The sequence below is a fragment of the Falco peregrinus genome, chromosome 5, assembly GCF_023634155.1.
Source record: "Falco peregrinus isolate bFalPer1 chromosome 5, bFalPer1.pri, whole genome shotgun sequence".
NCBI classification, from domain to species: Eukaryota; Metazoa; Chordata; class Aves; order Falconiformes; family Falconidae; genus Falco; species Falco peregrinus.
The window spans coordinates 20927073-20953595 of NC_073725.1; the positions used below are offsets into that span (position 1 = coordinate 20927073).

A 26523-nucleotide genomic window follows, 5' to 3' on the forward strand; every position below is an offset into this window, starting at 1 on the left:
GCTTATGTGACAACTGGATCACCTTGCATTACTAGATTGTAAGTTACTTCATTCAAGGTGCAGTTTTTTCCCAGACATACCTGTACAGTCTTTTTAATTCTGTGTGAAGGACCTGGATACTCTGGGGAATACAATTCTGTTAAGAATAATGAGTTGATTAATGTTGATTTTCCCAGTCCAGATTCACCTGGAAGAAAACAAAACAGTGTCAGTAAAACCAGGAGTATCACAGCAGGTATAAACATTTAGATCTATATTTCAAATACTTTTCAAATGTAGTACCTGAAAACATGCACTCCGCTCTAAGGCTTTGAGAACCTGTCATGTTTTTGAATTTCAAGGAAAACCATGCAAATCCAACTGTCACTGTTGGATTCTATAGATGTTCATTTTTCTGATCACATTAAGGATTGAGTGCATTTAGCTCTTCTCCATTGCTCCTGTTACAACACAAAGATGATATCACCCCACGTTAAATTTTATAAACAAGCTATCTTCCTGGTATAACTTCCTAGCTTAGCCTGCTTTGGTGTCACAATATCTCCTTTATTTCAAGTATTATTTGAGAGTCTTATCATCAAGGAGGGGAAAAAAGAAAGGGGGTGAGGCCGGGGGTGGGGGAAAAAAGTGAAAATTAATTCAGTCTCACTACTAAAGCTACAAGAGCTAAAATGAAGTTTCAGAACTGTGGTTTGCCTGGGAATTCTGTTGTTGGGGCAGGGGAGGGAGATTAAAAAACAAACCAACAAACAAAACCAATTTGTTCATCAGCAATAATAAACCAGCCTTGCTAAAGAATCTGGAGGCACTACTGCCACAACAATCCAAGCAAATACAGTTACAAGTCCCCACAGCAAAGCTTACCCCCCATTTACATCTCTACAGAGACAGGAGCAAGAATTTCAGATCAACTACTTATTACAGTATTTAAAAAAAAAAGTTGCTTATTTTTCTACTGTAAAGAATCTACTTCAACACAGCAATTCACACTGGCAACAAGAACCAAGGAAAATAAGCATATGAAAATGATGTTTTCTGTTTAAGTTTTCATATGCAGTGCTGGTAGTCATTGACCTAAACAGTCATGCAGGAATTTGCTCTTAAGCTAACAAATTTGGGTGCAAACTATATAGTTTCACTAAGGGAGTAGAATGAGCTGCACTGCCCTCGCACTTTGAAAAGAAAAAGCCTAACCTGCTAATCCCTCCATTCCCAACAAATAATGGTTGATTTAAAGACTAAACTCAGAAAGCTTCAAAACTGAAGTGTCCTGAGTTAATGCAAGTAGTAGAGAGCTACAAAACAAAGCAGTTACAAACCTCAGCAGACAAGACCTTGTCTTGCCTGTAATAGCCAGCTCGATTTCATACACAAGCTAGCTTATACACATCAGCCATCTCAATTACAATGGCACAGCACAAGGTCTCTGCAGCACGGAACAGAGCAATCTGATTAGCTATACTGTAAACGGATTAGCAGCTGATGAAACATTGCAACCAGAGCTCCTGCAGGCTGGCTAAGTTATTAGTAGCGCTTGTTCTTCAAACCCCACCCTGTCCAACAGATGAGCTGGCCCCTGCTGCAAGCAGGCTCTGGCTACAGCAGCCAAAGAACAAGGAGATGCTCAAGTTATAACCCCATAATAGCGGTGCTGGGAACACTAACCCAAACACAACAACTACCTGTGAGCCAGAGGGGACAGGCTTGCTGACAAGCATTTCATCACCACCACCGCAGGTTTTGACTATTTCTGTGGTCTGCTGCACTAGACCTTTCAGAACTATGTGGTAAATACAACCAGACACTTCTAGGCACTGTAAGGGGGACACATCATCTGCGCTTGCAAGACCTTTAGGGTCCCTACCAAGTCTGCAGCAGAAAGAAGCTTCACAGCTTTCCAGCCTCATAGCGGCAGCTAGTTTCAAGTTTAACCTCCATCTCACAACTCTGCCCAAGATGCACATATCATTCCAGTTAAACGGAATAGCGTTTCATCCATCTACGGGATGCCTTGAAAGGAGGGGTCCAATTTTGCAAAGTACAATTCATAGCCTTTCAGCAAACATCACTTCTTTAGGTGAACATAATCTTGGAAAAGGCTCTCTACTGCACTATTGAAGAAAGATTTGTGTGTCAGATTCTAATTCAATATACAAAAAAGGGTTATCCCTTCTCCTCCCTTCTATTAGGGTTATTGCTGGTCTGGATGTGCTACAGAATTTGAAGTGGAAAACACTCTGAATAACCACTTCTCCTGAAAAATCACAGTGCTTGTCAAGTTGCCATTGAAATTCAACATATGGAAATAAGATTTTCAGCTTTGAAAGAATGTGATGGAAAACCAGCAGCTTGCCCTAGATGGTTCCTGCAGCTGTGGCACTCCATACCAAGTAGTTCCTGAACTGCTGAAGCATTACACCCTGAGAGGTTTGAGGTTTGTTTCCCCCTCCCTTACAGCAGCAAGGATGGGAAGGCAGTTTTGAGCTGAAATTAGTGAAAAAGACAAGTATGCTAAGGGTATTTATGCAACACCTTGTTCCCAAAGGTGCCCAGCCTCTTACATACCCCTAGATAACACTAAAGTCAGCAACTTTCATCAGCCAGTATTGATTTTTAACAGTTTGAACTGCTAAAATGCTACCAGTGATTGCGGTATCACATGTAAGAGTTTGCATCAATACACCAATCCTGGATGCAGTTGTGCCTTAGACCATGTAACAGTCAACACCTATAATGGTAGTAAAAGGCTATAATATCAAATAAAACAGTTACACTGAAACTGTAGGTAAAACCTGTACCGAAACATTCAATGTTGTACTATGGGGAGTCATGCTGCTTCCACTGTAATAAAACAGGAATGTCTCTGCTGACTACAAGGGAAGCAAAATTAAAAGAAACCAAGTGTATTTGAACAGTTCTAGCAGCCTTTTTGGACACAATAAAATATTCTGACCTTAGCTAACAGTATGGTAAGAAAAAAACCTAAACACACACCCCCAAACAAAACCCTCTGCTCTTCCCATGTAGAACCTTGCTCCACCCAAATTCACCTGAAAGGATTCCCTACTGGAAAGGCCGGGAATGCAGCTTTCAAGGATGCAATGGACTATGAATACAGCAAAACAAAACACAAGAGAACAGGGAAAACAAGTGGAATTTACTTTGCCTTAACATAAAAAAACCCCACCCAAACATCCATATAAAATGCATCTTCCCACACTCATTAAGCATTTCTGATGGGATTTTGCCCTCTCACCGTTACATAAAAGTGGCATAAGAATACAATGTAATAGAACCATTTCAGCAGTAATAACTTCCAATCATTCAATGTGCCATGATGCAGTTGGATCTAACTGCCTAACAGAGTAATTTTTAGAAATACCTTGTGTCTTCTGTTTTCAGCATGAAATGTTTTGTTTCCAAAAGAAAATTAAAAAACGCTTTAACTTTGCAGGGTAACCCTGAATCCAAGAGTTTAATCTTTTTTGATATCCAGCTACTGCTTTTACCTTGCCCTCACTCTCCCACTTAATGTTTCATATATGCTTCAGGTTCTTCTGGACAATTACACTGTTCTTTTTCTTCATTATTTTGTGTCTCATGTTTATCAGAAAATTAGTGTTTCAAAATTTCAACGTTTTCTCAAGCTATTTTCCCTCTGTAATCACATTAAAATAATGGAGCTGGCCACTCCTGGTAGAAATAAGCATGTACTTTACTAACACACTCCTGTCAGTCTTGCAAAGCACAGAATTTTTTGTCAGCCCTTACAGGACTAGCAGAAGTTCCAACTCTTCTCAAGCCTATGAATTTCTAAATGGCTGTACAAATATTGGAGCTTTTCTTTTACACTTGTGTTAACCTGTCAAAAATTAGCATCTTTATACAGATGGCCCAACGCATATCACTTAAAATTAACCTTGGATAGCATAATTTCTTCTTCTGTGAACAAAACACTGATCAGGTACTTCCCTTTTTCTCCACACAGATGAGACCAGCTGTAACATGAGAAGGGAAAGAAAGAAAGAAAGAAAGAAAGAAAAAAACCCCACACCAACACATTCAACACATTCAGCTTTTTGGGTTTTATCTTGAACATAGTTTTTTGGGGTCAGAACAGACTAACAACAACCACGGTAAATAGTCTCCAGAATAATATTAGTGCAGATAAGTATGGACAATTAACAATTTCAAAAAACGGAACAATGAAACGCAATCTATGGGACTGGGGGGAAAGCAGTGCTCCAGAAGTGAAAAATAAAGTAACTCGGGTTGTTCTCAACCGAGCTACATAAATCTTTCACCTTCATTTCCAAACCACTCTCTGTAAAGGAACCAGAAATCCTGATCTGTGATAATCAGTTAGAAAAATCTATTCGCAGCTAAATTGCAAGTGTTCAGTATATGGGGTTTTCTTTCACTTCAACTTCTATCCACCATCAGCTCATTACAACTTTATTACTGCAAAGAAACTTAAATTGCAAGCATCTCCTCCCTGTGATAATAGACATTAACTGTTATCCTTAAACCTTAATGATACTGCTTTTTTCACCATTCACTGTTGTGACACATTGAGAAAGTGGTACATTTCCAACCTACTCCAACTTTTGAGCCTCAACCATTCTTACGCAAACACCTACAACAGAAATGTACAAGCAGTCCACTCCAACTCAGTTTCCAATCTGATATTTAACTCTTTTTGGAGACTGCTATTTTCTCATTCATATATTACATCACTTGATAATACACCACACTACGTCTTCTAGCTACCACATCACTCTGAAAATCCAGGATCAGTTTTCTACCGTGTTTTTAGGATCTTGTTTTCTAAAATCCAGGCCCTGAACTTAAAAATATTACTTACATTCTTAGATTTATGACCCCATACGAGAGTTCATTAAATATGTCAAGTGATCAAGATCACTAACTGATACTGAACAGTGTCAGTGTGCTCTGCACATTCTATTTCCTACCTCTTCATTAAATACGAAAGAATTTACTCATGCAGAAGTCACCTGAAGTTCCTCTATTCTTCACTAACAATTACTTGGCTATCTACCAGTCAAACAGTATTTCATGCTTACACCCTGTGACAATCAACTGCACCGCTGGGAATGTGACCACACATGCTATCTGTACTTAGGCATTTCAAGTTCCTTTCCCAGACTCCAGGTGGGACTACAAGACTGCCTCAGAATCTGCAAGGAAAATGCTTTTGGCAATTCACAGCATCATAAACCAAGACTTCAGTTAAAATGCTCGAAGAAGTATGCTTCATGTCTTGTCACCAAGAAGATGACCCAGTCTCCATCGCTGTATCCGTTAACTGAGAACTGTAGCAACTGCAGATTCAGAAGGTGCATTAATGCCAACAGCTCTAGTGGACAAGGGAAGGTAACTCATCCCAATGGGGCTTGTAGCTTATTAGAGACAAGCCACCAACACCTAACATCCCAGGGTAAATGAGTTTTCTACAAATAGCACAATTTATTTTAAAAGCTTCCACTGCATTCTAGAAGGAAGCCTGCAGTTAAGAGTTACTTGATACAAACGGACACAATCTGCAGTGGCTTTACTGCTTTATCAGAACAAAGATATCCAGCAATACTTTTCTTCTTTGATGTGAGGGGGCAGAGATTTTTAGTGCATCTGATAGCTCCAAAGAGTTGTTACACAGGGATAAAATTCAAAAGAAAAATTATGTACTTCTCCACAACTAACATATACAGACTATTTAAATCAAAGCATATTTTATTTTTAGCAGGTGAGCCTTTTTTCATGGATTTTTTTTCCATTTTATATATTCTGATTATTGTGACAGATCTTGCCTAAAATATAATCCCATCAGTTTGATGCTAGTGATTCAAAGAGGGGTAAAAAGCTTGTCAAAAGACAAAAAAAATTAATGCATTTCATCTTTCATCCTTGTACAATTCAGTTTACCTGCATGACAGCACCTGCAGCTTTATGCAAATGTGCAACAGCTTTGATGGCACTGTAACACAGATGATTTTACTTTTATACAGAAGTGAAGCTACATGAATAATCAAAGAGCCTGAACTATACCGAACGGTATGATGGAATCGTCCTCTCACTAAGGGGAAATTATGCTCTGACATGTCATTTTAGATGACCACAAAAAATGAAGACTACAAGATGCTTTTAATTTTAAGTCTGATTTTAGAAGCTTTTGTAAAGGCTAGTTCCTGTGTTCAGCGCTCTACAAAATACAAATCAACATATCGAGAAATGGACAAGAAAATCCAAACTAAACCCGTCCGGAGGATGGCTAGGAGCAGTATCATGCTGCACAGCTGCTCCCACGTATTTCAGCTCCACGTAGGATGGTATCATGTGAAATCTTGCAAAAAGCTCAGCTTTGTATTTTATAGAAGTTTATAAAAGGAAAGAAAGCCAAAGCTCCACCATTTCACAACATGAATTTGGAGCATAAATTATGAAAGTAACATCTGTTACAGTCACAAAGCTGATCCTAGCAAAACAAAGTAATGGGGAAATCTACCAGCAATAAATTCACTTTTGCCTATCAGCAACTGCATCAACAGCAACAAAATTTGAGCATTCAGGATACAGTAGGACAATCTCATCAACTTTCTTAGAGCAAAATTTAAATTTTAAGTGCAAAAACTGAGGACAGACTCTTGGTATATTGCTCTTGTCACAGATGGCATTTCCATGATTCAGAAAAGCCATTAAAAGCAGAGAAGTACTTCAAAAGAATATTGCAACAGATTCTAGATAGCATTTTTCAAGTATTATTATTTCCCCTCAAAGCAGAAACAGTTCTAGCTTTTTACAACAGACAGGTTAAAATGGCCATGAAACAATGGCTTCACAGGCGAGATTTTTACTGCTGCCAAAATAAATGGTCCCCTACTCCAAACCCACCACTTGCACTAAAATTCATGGTGAGGCAAAAGCGATGCAGCAAACCAGGGCACTAGGAGCTTGAGGATGGGAAAACGAGGGAAAGATGACACCAGAGAGATGAGGTAAATCAAGACTACAAGTTTCCAAAGAGAGGGGATGGTAAATGTAAAAATCTCTATTTAGAAATCGACCTCTTCAGTGCAACAAAACCACCAACAACATTTCAGAAGTCAAAGAATATGTGGCGCTTCATGAAGGACGTCACATCTGCTCTAATTATGTACATAGGCTTTGCTCCTGATAAGTAGCATGTCTGCAAAGTAGCCATTTAAAATAGGATATGTTACTTAAACATGAGGCAAAGGAAGCAAGTTGTCAACAGTTTAAAAGAAGTTCTAGTGTAGTAAAACCAGGAACCAAAAATGAATAGAAACTTGTGATTTTAGTCCTTCAACATGACTGCAGAATTACAACAAAAAAAAAATCCCATGGCATTAGTCCACCCATATCTAGTATCAACAACAGCTGAAATGTGACAACCTGGGCTTCAGCATCCAAGCTCGCATGGAATTACAAGTACGCAGTTAGCAGCTGCAGCCCAGGCTTGCCAAAGCTTACTTCACTGTTTTCTATGGAAAACTCCTATGTCTGATCAAGCAGTAGTCATACTGCAATGCAGTTTCAGAAACATTACAAGCAACAAGAAGTTGTCAAAACTAACCTACACAGGAAACCTAAATGCACAAGCTGTCTGTGAAATAACTAGGTTAAGGGATTCAATTGGAAATGACAAACTGCAGAGTTCCAGGACAACCTCATAACCAGCATATACCTTGAATTTTCACAGGCGTTCACAAAGCCAAAATAAATAGCCTTCACAAAAGAAGAAAACACCCATATTGCTTCAAAATGAAAGCAAGAAGAACAAAACACAATTGTGAAAGATGCTTAAGAAGGATACTCTCTTTACGGCTGACAAAGCATATATCTGAGACCATGACTGCTTGGTCTGGAAAAATTATGCATCTAGAGAAAGCTGCAAAGCTGGACTTTACTTTTGCCACTGTATATGTCTCCAGAGTTATTTATTTTTTTAAAATTCATATAATTGGGGAATTAAAAAAAAATACAAAGACATGATACAAACATGAAATTTGCCATCTATACATTACTATTGACAACTAATGGTACAGCATTTCCAGTACAAAATTTTTAACATTTGCCAACTCAAGAATGAAAGGTATATTAATCAACAGATCACAGATTAATTAGTCACAGTAGGATCTTTCATTACTTGGGCAGAAATAAAACCCACACAGCTATCTACAGGCTGGTGAGAAACTTATAAAATAGTGATTGGGTTTAGTTTGTCTTTAAGACTGAAATACTCGGTACAGACACAGGGTCAACACCTTACGGACAGTATAGCTTACATTACTTGCATTCTACTTAAGAACAAGCAGTGTTACAGATCAACTCCAGCAAAAGGAGAGAGAGGTGAAGCACATTAGTTATGGTGTTACTCAAATAAGCCACCCAACTGATACATTTAAGGTACAAATATCACAGAAAATTTCCAAAGGACAATGAAGAAAATTATTGACTTAACACTGCATCAGCTCTTCCCTTGAAAATTCACACAAACACAATAAAAACAACTGGAAATAAGTGCAGGTGGGACATTCTGCGCTATTAAGCCAATCCACAAAAAAAAAAAAAAAAAAAAATCTGTCTGAGGACTGAACTAGTTTCTAGTGCCAGTCAAAATTTCTTTCAATACCCTATACCTTGTCTCTTGATGCTTTCGTAATGTCTTTGGAAGCACTTGCTACTGCAGGCAGCACAAGAGAAACTATGTTATTAGTACAGGACACTTAACTGCCACAAGTGGCAAGAGAAAGGCACAGATAGCTTGACAGAATTCTGCAAATTTAGCCCAGAGATATTCTTTTGGGGTCAATAAGGAAGGAAAAGTTAGGGCAACACCATTTGCAGGTTAGGATAATTCTGCTTTTCAATATTTGGTCTAGTGTTAGTCCAGGAGCAAAAGGATTGCAGAGATGTGCTCTACTGGATGTACTGCTGCTACTTCAAAGCAACCTTGGCAAAATACACAAATCTGATACCTCAATTACTTGGGGGTGGTTACGTGCTTTTCTTTAGAAGAAAGTTTCTGCTGTAGTGGTAAAAATGGGTATTTCTTCTTTAACAAAGGCTGATGTAGGTTGGAATAAGCCCGTGTTGTAAAAACTACACCCTTCTTAATACAGTGAGAACTGTTTTGCTTAGGTGCTAAGCCATTGCTTCCAAATTGCTGCCACCACTATTCAGTTTCCAAATAATTACTTGGAGGAAAACTGAGCCACTTTTGTAGCCAACAGCAGAAGCATACATTTACAAAGCTGAAAGGAAAACAGATAGGTCCAATGATAAGGTGATATCCTAAGACCTGTCTAGTGTGCTTGTTTGTTTTGCAGCGGCTAAGAGTGAAGGACAGACACTGGAGGTGGACCAGAACTCCTCCTGGAATTCCTGCCAGCTAGGGAGGACACAGCCCAGAGCCAAGGACATAGAATCAGGTAAGTCACAGGCTTGCCTTTCACAGAAGGTGAGGATGATATTCAGTGAGTTCAGCCAAAAGAAAAATATTTTAGAGAAGTTTTATATTATCACAAATTCTTAAATCATTCAGTCAAATGCAATGAAAAAAAACCCCAAACAAAAAACAACCAACCACTGACTTGGTAAGTTAATGAAAATCTGACATCCTCTCTTTCTCTCTCAACATCTGCTGAGCTGTCAGCTATTGGTTTCTGCTATGCCTGGCACTGATGCAGCAGAAAAGTGGTGAATAAATACTTGCCTATAGTCAGTTTCCTCTAAATTAGCAACTTTGTATCCATTCCAGCAGTGTATGCCTCCACAACCTAACAAAACAAAGAAATCTTGCGATTTTTCTGAGCCTTTTTAATACAAAATATCACCAAATCTTCCCTCATCTCCTATTTCAATATTTTTGCTGCTCTAAGGCTCTGAGTTTCACTGTGGATTTTAAATTTACTTGCTTTTGTAGGGCTAGAAGCACATAAAAAATTGTAGTAATTCCTATATTCCATATGTTAGAATAAGAGGATACCACCTTTGCAGTACTGTAGATTTTCACTTCATATGAACTTCAAAATCTGTGTTCAAAAAGTCTCATGTTGCTCTCCCACAGCAAAAAAAAGTCCCACTCATGTCCTTGAGTAACTGTCAGATTCCTATTCAAGTTTGTTGTTGAAAGTGATATATCATAGACTTGTTGATACTGAAATAGTAATTCTGCTAATGAGACTTTACAAAAAATTAAGAAAAGCTTTAGTGATGCATGGAAGTCCAAAGAAGACACATCTGATTAACACGTTATTTATTTACAGTTTAACATATGCAAAAGCTCACCATGTAATAAAAACTTGGGCAATCATTTGAAAATACATACAAATACTGTTTCCATACGCCACAAATATTTTGTTTGAAAGGTACATCCTAAACAACTAGCTTAAAGCCAAGACTGTATGTGTGCTAAACAAGGTGTCATTTATAAAACTTTAAGTTGTTCTTTTTAAAATGAGGAAGAAAGACTTGCCTTCATCCTACACCACAGGGGAAGCTACAACAACTACTGTTTCAAAAAAAGTGTCAACTCAAAAGCATGTTTCCAGAGATGCGTCTATTAACATCAGCTGATCTGATGCATGACTTCAGCTGTGCAGTGCTACAGGTTGTGCTCTTCCCTGAGATCTCAACATCAGACACATACAAAATCCACTAAATACAACTTTTAAACATTTACATAGGAGTATTTTTCAACCGCATCCTACAAGACTGACTCGTGCATAGCTTCATTTAGTACAAAGGTATCCACAGGATAAGCTGCTCTTCCAACTATAGAAATCCTAAATTTCTTTAAGGAGAAGTATCTCAGACAAACATAGATCCTTCATTACAAGCACCACAGTATAATTGGCAATTACAACACAAGATTTTTAGCCAAAAGCAAGCATTATTTCAATGCAACCGAGACTCATTTTGACAAGTTTCTGAAATAAATGCCTAATCACTGTCATATCAACTAGTACTGCCACCAAAAAACAAAGTAAAAAAAAAAAATTAAATCCCAGCCTCCTTGCCACCCTTCTTTGTACTGACACAAGATTCTTCTTTTGCCATGCTGCAAACAGACTGAAGACTAACCTTCCTTGCAGCTCCCAGAGAACTCTCCAGCTGGATTTGCACACTAATCCAATTTGGGCTGAGTGCTATTAGTTCTTTCAGCAGCAGCACAGACAGACCAGGTTAAAATCTGAACTTCAGCCTAGAGGAACAGCTGCTATTGTTGGATCACAGTTTTTCCTAATTAAACCACAACCACACTTCAAAAATGCCACTGAGGCCAGTATGCCTCTTCAAGGACTTAAAAATGATGGAGAATCATTTCTATTCTCTTATTTATGCAACTGACACCCTCTACATCAACCAAACTTTCCCATCAAAGCATCTTCAAAAGGTTGCCCACTATATTAAGAAACAGTGTGAAAACGGAATTCCAGCATCCATTGAAATAAAAAAGAAAAAATAATAATAAAAAAGAGATGACTCAGTGAAAAAAAAAAAGCTCTGCAGGAAAAACTAGTCAAAAAGAGGCTGACCACATATGGAATGCACAGTTTAATTTTTTTTCCCTTTGCTTTGTTCTGTTTTTCATTAAGCAAGAAAGCCCTTCAAGTTTTTGGATAGTTCCCCCCCGGCCCCCAACAAAAAGTACTCAAATCTTATTTTCCTAGAAGTCACCATAACCTGATTTGGGAAAAGAAGCTCACAAGCGCAAAACGCTGAAATTAAAATACTAATTTAAATTTTACAGGTTTTTTTAATGTCTGTAATTACTGAAAAGCTAGAAAAAAATGAGAAAAAACACAAACCTTGAAATAAATAAGTCTAATAGCAACTCCAGTGCCACTTGAAGTGGTTTTCTGTACAGTGTTTTATCCATTAACATCTGTGATGCGAATTGTCCTTGCCATGTTCCGAAGGGACACCTCTCAAAGGAATCGGCAGTCTTGGAAGACAGCAGCTCTCATTATTTTCCAGTGGTAACTTTATGCTGGCCACATTACAGATCTACCAACACTAAAATGATCAAAGGAGGACTAGAAAAAGACAGTTTGCCACATCAGACTGGTCCGTGGAAAAAGAGCCATATCGAAGTAATCCACTGGTATTGATATGAAAAAAAAATAAAAGAAAAAAAAGAAAAAAAAAGCAGCCAAATGAGGTAAAGAACTGCAAAACAGAACCATGGGTAAGGCAGTGACTGCCAAGAAATCTGCATTGATTCTAATATTTTTAAAAAGGAAGATGCAAGTCTGGATTCTTCCTATCTGTTTCCAAATGTTATGGTTAAAATAGGTCATTGTGAGTACAACATGCTTGTAAAAGAAGCCGGTGGAGTGGGGTGATGAAATGGGCACTTTTATAGTTTCAATAATCAGTTACTGTTCAAACTTACTATGATAAAAAAAAAACAGGGCAAGTTTTTGTAATTGAATATCCACAGTGCTATCAGAAACTCTGTTCTCAGAAGTAGAGGCAAGACAACAGCCAAGTCACAATCACAAAAATGAAGGACTAAATCAAACAGCCTAAATGATAGGGAATGAAAAGCATGAAGCCAGCAGATTCAGTAGTTATGTCGCACTGTAAGACATATCAAAAATCAATACTCATCAAAAGGTAGACCAGCATGCAAGCATACACCAGAATCAACAGAAAACCTGGGGTTCGAATGAGGGGAACTGAGAGAAGAGAAGGTTAGAAAGTCTTTGAAATGTACAAGGAAGTTTGAATAAAATTGAAAATAAACTGCCAGCTATATCTGAAAACAGTTGCTCTATGTTGGCAGCCCAAATCTACACTGCTTCTGAACAACACTTCTCAACAGTGGGGCACTTAAGTCACACAGCCTAATCAGAGAGAAAGCAAGGACAGGACCCTAAACAGAGTATCATACCAGCAGAGCAGTACTAATCACCCCAGCATCCAATTATGCTGGAGTGAAATAGTCCTACAGCAAAATCAATCAGAAAGCTGTGGAAAATGTTTTTAGGCAAGATTCAGACTTCAGCAAAAATCTCTGCTGCACTGAGCTGTGTTACAGAGCACATCAATAAGCCCTCTGCTCTCCCAAGAATATTGCTTCCAAAAATAAACATAAACAACTACAACAAACTCCCTCTTCACATTACATGTTTCAGGTTAACTGCTTTTTGCAGTTTCATGCAAATTCATCTACACTAAAATAAAGATCAAGGTTATCACTACCACCCCTGCAAAACATCATCTTTCCTTCCAAATTTCCATGAAGATTTTTTTTACTCCCCTTTCATCTCTAATAATGCTTCATTTAAATTATAGGCCTAAATTGCTCCAGAGATAATTCAGGTACTGAAATGACCAACAGACTTACTCACTCATAATTAGACATAACTGGCTACTTTTACCACCAGAGTGGTATGTTTCATAACATCCTCCACTCCCTCAACTGGGGATGCAGCACTGCAATCTCGTATCAGGACACTCTACTTTTTGCTCAACTATACATGTTAAGTTAAAAAAAAAATGTATACCTTCTTTATTAGCTAACATCCTAATTACTGGAAAAGGAGCACCCTCCTGCCTCTAGCCCCCTGCAAAAAGAATATAAAATGTATATTCTTGTCTCTTAGATCTAAGGGCTTCTGCTCTCCCCATCACAACCATAAGCTGTGTCATTTCTGCTGCTTAAAATAACCCTGAAGGACTAGACAAAGTCTGCATATTTCTGGGTCATTTTTCTTCCTAAAACATACCTAGCTATGATTCTGAAAGGAGCCATTTAAAGCATATGAAATAGAGATTTAAGTTGAAACACTTCTTAAATAATGAAGTATTTCAACTAGCCACTCCTGAAATCCTTGTACCAGGCCTACTGAAGGTATTTCAGCAAAAAACATACGCGGAGTTTTGGGGGGTTTTGTTTGTTTGTGGAGGGGGTGCAGGGGGGGTAGCATGGTTTTGTTAGTTTGGAAGTCTTCATTGCAATGATTAAAAGGGCTAATTAGCATGAGTGAGGGAGACTACAAGGTGTGCTGGATGGCTTCTTCCAGTCCCAAAGTAGTTTTTAAGCTATAATTTATTTTAACATAAATAGCCCATAGAGAGTACATTAAGATCTTTAAAGTGATCAGACAACAGTAATGTCTGCAGCACAGGAAGAAACCAAAAGGCCAGTTTGAGCTATAGTGCCTCTGATTGCAGATACAAGATACTCTTTAGCATTAAATTTGTTTTCAAATCAGGCCAGACTTGCTCAGAGCTACATTGATTTCACAGCATTTGTATAGAAGCACAAAAAAACCTGGTCACATCTTTATCACTGACTAGATTTTAGAGTTTTTCACTGGTTTATTTTTGCTGCTAGGATCAATTTCCTAATCTTAAAGATCATTACAAGTATTGGCCTTTACTCAGCAAATGTTTGGAAGCCCCTCAGTTCCAGTACAGACACATCGTATCTGTGTTCCTGCATGCTGCTTCATGCTTAAGAGACCATCTTAAAACGTCACAAATGGGAACAAACAGCAGGAGAGGGAGAAATATCATTAAAAACCCAAAATTAATCAAAGAGAAAACAGAACTATCTGCTAATTTCCTCATTAGGAAAAGCAAACACTGCAAGCCCACTGCAGATTCTCAAGTGCTACCTATCTGTGCCAAACACCTCAACATTTATGGGACTGAGATGAACAAGCTTGAAGCTTTTACCACTGACAAGTTTGCAACAGTTGACAAAGCAACCTATCAATAAAAAGCAGTCAGAACTACTCTGGCTAATTCGATGTAACTTGAAATATTTGTTACAGCTTACAGCCTGCACATTAAATATGTCATGTGCTTTTATGGATTCTCAGAGTTTCTACACACAAAAAACCTCAGACTTCTAAAACTCGCTACTAGACACCTTGCTGCTTTTTTTTTCTCCTTTTAAAGAAATCAGCGTCACTTCACAGAAAACATGAAATACTTCCTACATACAAGAAAAGCCAAACACAGCAAAATTTACAGAAAAAACTGTACTACAGGAACTAAGACTTGACTACACCTAAGGCCACATTTACGCTTTTACTGGAACAGCTATGCTCAGAAAAAGTCTTGATTTGTCAACAGTTAATATTGGCTTAATTGCAAGTATACACTCACAAAAAAAATTATAAATGTTATGTATTATTAATGTATAAGATGCTCCATAACTGACAAAACCAAATTTGGGTTTCTAGACACCAGTAGCCACCACTTCCTACCAGGCAGGCAGTGCAGGTTCTTCTTTCAGCCCTCTTGCCTCTCTTCCTGAAAAGCATCCTCAGCGAAAGCCTCAAGGCAGACTGACTGAATGCTAAGTAGCAAATGGACCGTATTAGATGTAATCCTTGACAGAATCTTGTGATTTACTAGTGTTTTCTGAAAGAAATAGAGTTCACGTTCTGCCAGACTGCCCTATGATGTGAATGAAAGCCCAGTAAATAGGAACAACTGTGAGATTCACTTCAAAAATGGAATTAAGGTCAGAGCTAGAACTGCATTAGATACAATCATCTAGCACACCATTTCACCACATCAGAAACACAAGTGAGCCTGACAGCCAGTAGACTTGTGCTAACCAGTCACCTAACTAACACCAACTGTAGAATAGGAAAGTTTTGTTTATATTGTCCCCCAGGGAGAGAAAGTCCAACAATCCTACAAAAATATTGCAGAAACAGCATCTATATAGTTACAGGACATTCCTAGTCTTCAGCACCTTTTGAAATTCAAGGGGTCCCAGTGTCATCTAGTCAGATGATGGAGTACAAGGGATCTCACAACTGGCAGCATGAGTACTATGTCTTCCACCCATAAGGAAGAACAAGTGCTCTGGTGCCAGACAAAAGGTATGGGGAAAAAACAGCACCACTACTTTACACAGACATCTACAATCTGGAGTTAAGACTATAAAAGCACCGATTTTAAAATGTGAATGCAGAATACTTCCCCAGTCTCAAGGGGCTCTTTCATGTGATCACTGCTGGCCTTAGTTATTGGAAAGCTTTTTGCTAGATAAACTATCCAATTATATGGGTATAATTCATATTCAATCCAGAAAGGAAACAAACCTCCTTTTTTCCCCTTCCTCAAAACTTAAGGGTCTGTCTTCCCACACCCAGGGATGGCAGTGAGGAAGTAAGCTTTTATTCAAGCAAAAGAGGAACACGCCCTAAACCGTTTTTTCCCTATATTTCATATACATCTGTATTAATGCATTTGGACACCAGCTTCCTTACACAAAGCCTTGCTGTTGGCCTGTGTCCTCCTTTTCCCTTCAGGTGCAGAAGCATTGTTTCACCTACAGAACAGCACTTTCTAGTCCTCATCCCCTCACGCTACCTAAGGCAGCCCCCACTGAGTCAAGAGCCACTTTTGATGACCCCACCAAAACATGGTGGTGGTTTGCCAAGCAAGGCAGCAGGATCTAAGCAGAATAGTGCCCTTCCAGAGCCAAAGCTGAAAACTGTAACAACACTGGTGCCCTGGAAATGAAATATAATTATCGGGAACAACCCGTTAACTCCACTATCAAAGAGTGACTAAAAATTAGTTCTCTTAACCTTCTATTCAGGAATACCACTCAAGAAAACAAGCCTGAAATAGCCTGTGTAAAAAACCATGCAATTTTTGCAACCACATTCCTAATCTCTGAGATTTCATAACCCACTGAATACTTTTTATTTACAGCTCTAACATTAGTCCACTGATTCAGACAGCTACATGCCACAGCTACAGAACATGGTTAGATTATTTTGAGTAGTATTTTGGCAAGTATATATGAATGTCTTATAAGAAAATTAATTTAGCACCTTTGGATAACAGGGGAGAAAACAATGCAATCTCTGTCCTCACAGTTCCAAACATGAAGCACAGCACAGTATGTAGCAAGCCTACTCCTACCTGGAACATGTTATTATGCACCAGATCTCATAAGACTTCATAAAAACGTGAAGACATTTGAGAACTCATTGCATACAAGCTTATACAAAACAAATCAGTACTGAAAAAAACCAAAAAAACCCCACACCACTGCAGCTTTAAAGTTGTCCTTATCTTTTTCACTCATTTCTTTCCAAAAGCACTACTGGGCCCAAAGCACAGATAAAATACTATTTCAGAACTTCAGTGCATTTAACTGAGAAGGATCAACATTAAACTACTATATTTCATAAACCCTCAAACAAAAACTGCCAAGGAAAACATGCATATAAGACAGAAAGCTCTATTAATTCATCCTGTTCACAGCATATACAAACAGTGCTTAGTTTTGATTTATGACCAGTGCTAACTACTAATTAGCAGGCTTACAACCAAGATACTAAGAAGCCTGTTCTGAAAGGCAGGCTAGAGTAGTTTTGACAAGCTTGAGTAGTTAAATTATCACCATGGTACAAGTCATCACTATGCATAAACTCAAATGTGCCCAACAGGGAACATTACAGATACAGTAAAAAACAAACAAAACAAAATACTCCACACCACCTTTCAAAAACAGCGTTACACAACAACATAAATATGCAAATTAAAAAAAGGTAAATTTGTCCTGCATTTTAGCGAAACTTTACTTTGTTGGGAACTTACATATGTGTGTGTTCAAAGTTTTCTTTGCTACTTTGCAGACTCTCAAAAAAAAAACCTAGCCAAAACCACAGAACCATACTTTCTATATGCAGGTTTTGTTTATCAAAAAAATATAAAATCCATATTCCCATACTGAATACCTCCTGGGTATTCCTTTGCATTCTTTTCAGCCATACTGGACTCAAATTAAAAACAGTATGATCTGCTATTCTGGCTGTAGCTGACATAACTATGATCTATAATTCTAGATGGAGACTTCAGATTAAAGTGTAATGCCAAACACCCTTCTTTGAAGCCAGTAAACTGACCCAGCTTCTCAACAAGCTGCAAGGCAAAAAGTGAGAAAACCCTTCAGAACGGCAGTAGTCAACAGATCCATGACATGATTTGGACCATGAACAAACAGACCACCACATCCATGCACCAGCCAATCCTGCACTTAACCTTTAAGGTGCCTGTCTCTGTTAGACATGAATCATTTAAGTCGGGGGGGAGGGAGGGGAATGAAGAAAGAGGATTACCAAATGGATTACCAAATGTATTTAGTGATACTTTGATGACAGAAAGGGCAGGACAAAAACACATTTAAGCCTTCAAGAGGAAACACCCAATGAGCTCACATGTAACCAGCAAAAAAGCTTCTGATGAAAGAGGTATGAAGAAGAAAAGCCCCATGATACAACATTCAGACCAATTCCAAAAAGTTTAAGTGCAACATCAGCAACTGCATTCATTCTGAACAGTGCTTATGCACACTGTCCCAGGCACAGTACCCACACAACTCAAGACAGCCAAACAAGCCTTCTCTAACACATCTGCTTTGTAATAAACTCTGTTAAGTAGCAACTGATTTACCCTAACCTTTCAGGGAAACACAGTTTACCACCTCTACCTCACTCAACTGTGCAATTCCAGTGTGTCTTCTTACCCTTGTTCACAAAGACTTCAGTCACCTCAAAGAAAGATGACAAAAAGCTGTGGTATTCTGCAGGTTTGAGTTAAGAGAAATCCTTGTGGGTAGTGGGGTGCCGTCTGACACTCTCGTAGCATACTGCAAGAGGCTGAACAGAAATTCACATTTGTTAGCAGATCTGACAAAGGAAACTTCACCATGAACCACAGCTCTCTGCTGTCCCTGCCTACTCTATCACCAGCCAGCAACATGGTTTTCACTCCTTGAGCAGCACCCACTGCCAAATCAGAACCGTTGGATTTGAACTGAGAGGGCAGCACGTATGAGAAGTATCTCCCCCAGTTGCATTTTTCCACCTTTTTATCCATGAGAATTCAATTACTAATTACTTTTGCAAATAAAAATTTACATCTCAAGGCTAAGCAGCAATACAAGAAGTTTCCTTTGACTTCTGCTTTCACATTCCCTTTCCATACTTTCCCACCTTTGCACCCAGCCTATCAAGTCCTCACTTTCTCCCAGAATAGCTTCAAGAACCACAGCTTTTGCTTGCTTCCAGAAGCAGGTAACGCTGAAGCTATACATATGTTTTGACATATGCAGTCATTTTTGTTAGAATATGTGGAAACAGCCAAAGATGGTTTTGAACAGTAAGTAATAAAAGAGCCTTCTGGAAAAGGTCCGAAATACATCAACAAAAAATATCTCTAGCCAGAAATATCAGAAAAGAGATCTCTACAATTTACTGGTCATGAAAGGATGCTAAATATACTCACCAGTACTACTATGACACAGCAGCTTGAACAAAACATGTAGAAAGGCATGTAAGATGTTGCCCTTGATCTTCCATTCTCAGAAGCATAAACATAATCGTGGCACAATTTAACTAAAAAATCCTAAGCGATCATCCACAGAAACAAAGATAGCCTTTTTAGTTATCTTAATCATCTGTGCTGAAAAGTACGAATTTCTCAGTTGTTTATTTCTGGTTTGTTTTTCTAAAAAGACACCTCATTTAAAAGCTTCTCACTGTATCAAGAAAACCCATCTGAGGTTTTAAATCCTTTTGCTCTATATGTAACAAAACCTACCATAAAACTTCAGCTATGAAGAGGCTTTCTATTAAAAGCCAAGGGGGGCAGGGGGGAATCTTACACAGCAAATTGAGACTGCAGTTCATTACAAGTAAGAGAAGCTGCATATTTATACCTCTTCATAATAAATAGGTAACACTGAGGCGTTCATGTCACTCAAACAATACTGTCAGTATTAGCATGTGAACCAGAAATATCTTATATGAAAAACAGGTATTTTAAAAAGATAGAAACTTCATGGGGAAATTCTCAGAAAAGAAAATATACAGTAATTACTGCCAACATAGATCTGGCATATACACCTACCACTCTAAAAGATACCACAGTCTGCAACATTTCTGTGTCAGTTAAATCTTCTATCTCTTCTGTAGCATTAAAAGTACTAGAGGCTTTCAAATTCTTACCCAATACAGGCCAGCCTCGAGCTTCATCTAAAGTACATTGACAGTGGGTGTTGTTAGAACAATGTGTCTACCTGATGAAAACAAAGTTTGTAAGGTGTGACGCTTTTTCTAGGAAGTACTGACACCTCTAGTATAACTGCAAAGGTCTAGTTCTCAGTAACAGGACAATTAGCAAGCAGCTTTCTCCTCCTTATTAAAAACCTACAAAATAAAAAACAAACCCCAAAAAATCCCATCACTTTATTAGATAGGGAAGGTGGTTCTGAAGAATTTTAAGTTTTACAGACAAGGATACAGACAAAAATGCAGATTGAGCCTTTAACCACTTACCTCAGAAGAGAAGATGACTTCAAGAGAAGCATTCCATAAAGCATGAATATGAACAGCACATAAGAACAAGTTATGAAATACTTCCCCAAAACCACAAAATGCAGCCAGTAAAGATTCATCTTTACTGAGGCTAGAGCCCTAACCTTAGTGCTTATTTTTGCATTTGGCAAGCCAAAGATAGCCTAACCTTAGAAAGATGTATCTAAATTAGATCAATTGGAAACATGCAAACAGGTAAAGAACACAACATCTTTAGTGAAGCATGGCTGTTGGGCTTTTCGATTACTATTATTTCATTGTAATAAAAAATTATTTATGTATTAATCACATTCAACATTCATTACATTGTTTTTTTAGCAGTTTCCTTAACTGACTGCTGCTCTTAGCTTTTTTTAAAAAAAAAAATAAAAATAAAAATCAATGTTGATAAACATAACCTTACCAGAACAAGCAGAAAAAAAAATTGTCTGCATCTTCCATCAGCTCATCTTACTTACTAGTAACAGGGAAGCCTTTCTTGTCCTGCCTTCTAATGGCATAAAAAAATGATGCAGTAACATATCAGTTTTAAAATGCTAAAGGAATAAGGTAATCAATTACAGTTTTACTAACTAATGGTATGATCTTTTCTATAACAGTTTATTCAAAAAAAAGACATACATCAAAGATTTTCACACTGCATATTCAAATTCGTGTCATTCAAATAAGAACAGTCATATGCAATTTAATTGAACACTAGCTTCTATATGAGGCAACCCTATTTAATCTTGGTTAAAAACCTACCTTTTAATAAAATATTCACAGTGTCTGGTTAATGAGAAACTGAAAATGGCCTAACTTCACCTGATTAGCAACTGCAAAGCACAAATTTAGCCAGAGACTAATTCTAAAGGGTACTGGATTCACAAAGATTTCAGAGTCCTCTCAAACTCTCAACAATGTCTTCCATCTTCCTGAACTCTCCTTCTGGTTGAAATGATATAAAAGCATTTTGGTAGTTTTTGAGGGCAAATGAAACCACCTAAATGGTAAAATGAGAAAGCTGAATGGTAAAGACTCATATGCAGCACAATGATCTCTAGATTATGATATTGTCTATCTCTGCAAACACCTGGATTATCAAGTTAACGTCACAAACTGATTTGACAGAAACATTTTTTATATATTTGTTTTAATAACCAGACTGAAGATCCTATGTTTCATCAGGAGTTCAAGAATGCAACAGATATCAGACCACTGTATACAATAATTTACTCAATAAGGCACATCCATGCAATATGCTCTACCAAACCTACAGTATCAAAAAACAACTGTGCAGTGAACATCAGCAGGACAGTCCTGCTGGATTTGACCCTCTGCTTTCCAAACAGTGGTGTACAGCAATAAAAATAACCTATAGGAAAAATGAACTGACATTGTACACAAACACAGAATATTGCTTTTCCTTGCCTTCCTCCAGTTAAAACCTACACTGCTCCCCCAGATATTACGTAGCCATAGCTAACATATAAAAGACCTTTCAGAAAACTGCACTATCGGGTATGTCCCCAAGGACATGGAAAAATAAGAAAAATCTTGCCTGAAGCACAACTGCTCTTTCAGCATGAACATAACTGCTCCCTAACATTTAAAAAGAATTCAATAAGCCTTTGCAATAAAAGCTATGTATAGAACCTAAAACCTTGGGTCTGACTAAATGCTGCATACCTGCACCTTCCTGAAACACTCAAACAGGTTATCAACTGTGACTTCAAAATGGGACCTAGCTTATTTCATTCAACTCAGTATCCTCCTCCTGACAGAAGACAAAAGCAGATGCCCAAGAAAAAGCACATGGAAGTGCTTCGAACAGGGGTGGACCAGATGACTTGGAGATTTCATCTAACCTGAACTGTTAAACTGTTATTATAAATAACAGTTTATAAAGTGTTATAAACTAAAAATAGCATGATACTGTAAAAAAGGCATGCGAGCAAGCAGTGAACTTCCTTGAAATACCATTTAATGTCCCAAAGTTTATGGTGCTACTTGATAGAGATCTTTATTTTGACCTTCTAATGACATGTGCTTGTGAGAAGTTGCAAATAGTAAACAAGAAAGCAAGCATCATCTACAGTCAGGCCCTGATGCTATTAAACTCAAAATTTCTCAAAAACCAAAGGCACCGACCTCAGCTACTCACAAACCCTGAACAAGAAACTGCTTAACATTTATTAGCAGGAAGGCTACTCTGAAGCCTTTTCAAAGAGCTCTACAGATGCACAATCAAGAAATTGCAGGAAGGCGTGCAACTGGAGACCTCTTCACCCATCCTTACCTGCTTTCCACAAATTAATACCATGACATAATTTGAGCTATTGTCATTATGCCGATCCTCCAAACTTCCTGTATTTTCTACTTATCCTGCTGTCTGTATCCTTGCCTGGTCTCAGTCAACTACACAACACAATTTAATAGGCATTAGAAAATACAATTACAGCATTCTACACTGTGCCCCAAAAGAAAATCAGTTTTTTAGCAAAAAGACAAGATAGGAAACTTCAGAAGAGTTCCAAAACTGAGGGACAAGAAGATTATATATATATACACACACACTCCCTAGAAGGTTGTCTGTTGATCACATAGTACCGTTGACATTTTGAACTTGTAGGTCTCAACTTCTTTCCAATTAGAAAGCTGTACCAAAATGCTTTGCAATTAGTTGCGGAATAAATGCTTTTGTTGTTACTTAAAGCAGCAGCTGTTTTTTGAGTAGAACCTCACACAGTCCAAGTATCTGCAATGTTCATAAAATACTTCCTCTGAGTCAGTTTTATTTTATTCCGTTATCTGAATGCTTGCCATTTGACATAAAATCAACCAAACTAGATAAATTCACAGTCAAATAAAAATTTGGACATTGCCCTCAGTTCAAACCATAGTTTAACAGCGCCTAAAAAATCACATCCTGTTATTTGTTGTATAGACTGAAATAGCGGTGAAAATTCAAGCCAAATTGTTTCAATTCAAGGAATACTTAAGGCTAAAATCTGACTTAATCATCCAAGTCTCAACTCATTTCTTTTCATTCAGTCACTAAAAATGTTTGATAATTACAGCAGCTAAAAGGACTGAAATGTCACGTGCTTAAAAAGAGCAAGAACTGCATTTCAGAAATAGTGTTTATTTCCTCGTAAGAAATGTACATGGATTTAGTCTTCCAACCACTAGACTGTGTTAGCCTGTTAAGTGAATTAAAAAGTAATATGCATTATTGGATTAAGCTCTACCTCTTTTGTAGCAGAAGCAGGTATTGATTCTGCAAAATCACTGGTAGAAGACATTTCCCTGCAGTAGTAATTGGTTTTGATTTTTAGCTTCAGTTATTCAGGAAGCAGGAGACAAAATGTACCTTTGAAATAATAATTCAAATAATTTTATGTACTGAAAGCACCCTAGACCATAAAAGAATAAAAATGGAGACATTCCAGCACAATTTTACAGAATAAGTGAACGTAAAACGCTATTTTTATTGACACAGTCAGTATTCTCCCTACAGGAGGGGATTTGGTGTAGCAGGCAAGATTGCACTCTTCAAGGTCTGACTTCACTAAGGTTTCACTAAAGTCAATCAACGGGCTACAAATAGTAGTGCTGTAGGACACAAAAAAAGTAGTAGGGCCACAAATACTCGGCATGTGGGACAAGAGGCTTCACTTGTCCTGCTCAGGCTAACCCCTCACACAACCCCTAACGTTCCCTCACACAAGCTTCAAGAGTACATGGAAACAAGGGAGTTCAGATTTTGTTTAACACTATTTCTTTCTGCATCAAAAAGACTCATACTAACCAAATTGCCTTTGGCATTTTCAGAGCAAGGAGTGGCCGTACACTAAATGTCTGCAAAGAGATGATCTAATTTCTTTCCACAACTTCAGTTCTGTTGCTGGGAGCACAGAAGAATGGTTAGCACAAACCTGTGCAACCATCTCAAAGGGTTCTACATTCCGTGAGTCTTTTGCCAGAAGTCTGGAGATACAAGATTAGAATTCTGGTGACCAAACCATAAAAAGTTCAGAAGGGAAATCCCCCTAAAAATAATTACAAGTAAAACTGGAAGACTATTTTATGTTGCTAACCTCTCCACAGGTCACTAAGCAAAACACCATCACATGTTACCCAAGACAACTGATGTTCAGAGTCAAGCTTGTCTTTAGGTCTTTTAAAGAGCTCCTTCTGTTGTTTACCTGTGCCATCCTATGTGAAGATAAGGGTATTTTTACTTCAGGGTATTACATTAATTGCTCAAAGGCCTCTGACAGAGTGTGCCACTTGTCACTAAAAGTATTTTCTGGGGTGAAAAAAAGAAAACAAACCAACCCCCCTTCACCAATGGCAGATGTAAATAGCTAATAAGGAAAGCAGTGAAGCAAAAATAACTGGAAACTGACAATAAACTTTCTCATAGCTTAAACCAAGGAAGAACAGATCGTAAAAGAGAATTGCTGACTTTCACGATAAAACATAAGAAGTTTAGTCTCAGAAAACCTAGAGCTCCCTTTTAACTCTGCAGCGTGGGACAGAATAGTATCTCCTCATTAGAAAATTCATGTATATGTGAAGGCAAATTAATGGATCACAGTTTAATATAGATACAAAGTAAATGTTTTGCAGATTTACATGACCGAGTTTGCAGAGATATTTACAAATGAAAGATCCAACTAGCTCTTTACCAGAATACTGTATCACAGGTGAGCGTTCAGATCTTTCATGAGACAACTTCAGAATATTCCTGAGAACATCTCATTTGTAACAAAAGAAACAGATTATTCCAAAAGAACACAAATCCACTTACGTTAGGTGCAATAGTTTAAAATGCTTTGATTTTGTGAACTGTTGGTCTGACTGGCAGCAACCAGAGCCTTGATAACTGGCATTTCCGTCACGGTAGAACAACATAACATTTTGTTATCTCACTGGTAAGTAATATTTAAAGTAAAAAAAAAAAATACAGGTCTATGAGAATAAATCAAGGACGGCAAGTTCCAAAACACTGGTACAAACTGAAGGTCAATGTCCCTTGCTTCTAAAACATGCGGTCCCTTACCATGCTTTTGAAAACAAAGTATAGCATTTCTATCTTGAAAGACAGACGACATGGGCAATGTGAATCAAGGCAGTAATAATAATCAATGCATGTGTGCAATGAATCCCCTTTGTTGCACCATGCCATTTATCAGGTGCCACCCACTGCTTATGTGACAATTGTATTTTTCAGCAGTGGTTTGTTTCACAGTTGTTCACTTTAACACAATGCTCAGAAGCCTGTACTGCAAAGTGCTTCACAGACATCCCACAACTGCTTTCAGACCACTGAATCACAATTTTTTCACCGACTTAGCAACAGAATATGAAACAAGATTAAGAATTAGCTCATAAATTCAAAATTTAACAATGACTTCAAACTGCAAAACTGCTATTTCAAAAAGCATTGCTGTTTGCAGTTAGAGATGTCACTGAGAATGCTTCAGATTCTTTCTAAATAAGCAAGCTGTCACCTTATGTGAAAAGCAGCACCACTTCACACATCCCAAACAGTAAAATACCAGAGCCAGATGCTGTTAAAACTGATACTTGCTGTCCTTATCCATCACACATTTGTGTCCTTCTGATGCACTGCTGCTCATTCTGCGGAAGGCCAAGAGTTTAATTCCCTTAAATCACAGCCCATTTCTGCCCTTCTGGAGAATCATCTACCTCCTGAAAAACATTTGTTTAGCCTTCACAGCAGAAGTTTCATCAACAGAAGTACCAGTGATGCACTTTGCATTAGCTTTGACACACCTGTAGTTTCGGTTATAAGATGTCAGTGTAATTTCTGGCTTAAAGCCTCAATGACGGAAGTCAAAACTTCAGTGATAGACAGACAGAACTGGTTGTGAAATTAGGAGGTCAGAACCCTCAAAAAAAACTTTCACACCAAGCTTAGAGGGAAGGAACTACATTGAATGGCATCATTACACACTTAATAAAGCTGATATCAACACTGACAGAAACTTAGCACTGTTCCAAGGTAGGGTGTAAGATTTGTTACATTTGTGCTTTCGGCATGTGTAACAAAACTACTCACACCGAAAAATTGGGATGAAAGAAGGCTGACAAAACTCAGAGA

General features: G+C 38.0%; 1 protein-coding gene across 4 annotated transcripts in view; it reads right to left on the minus strand.

Annotated features, from left to right (window-relative positions):
* SEPTIN7 (septin 7) overlaps window positions 1-26523 on the minus strand; it is a 61344-nt gene that overhangs the window by 27423 nt on the left and 7398 nt on the right. For 2 of the 4 annotated variants that reach the window (XM_027793581.2, XM_027793580.2), the window contains exons 1-2: window positions 283-340; window positions 81-187 (exon numbers count right to left, since the gene is read on the minus strand). In XM_027793581.2, the coding sequence (XP_027649382.1) occupies window positions 81-187; window positions 283-325 (150 nt within the window). In that variant the 5' untranslated portion in view covers window positions 326-340. Of the gene's footprint in view, window positions 1-80; window positions 188-282; window positions 341-26523 lie in introns of those variants that run through there. The other 2 variants (XM_013303127.3, XM_027793582.2) reach the window with 1 other exon arrangement.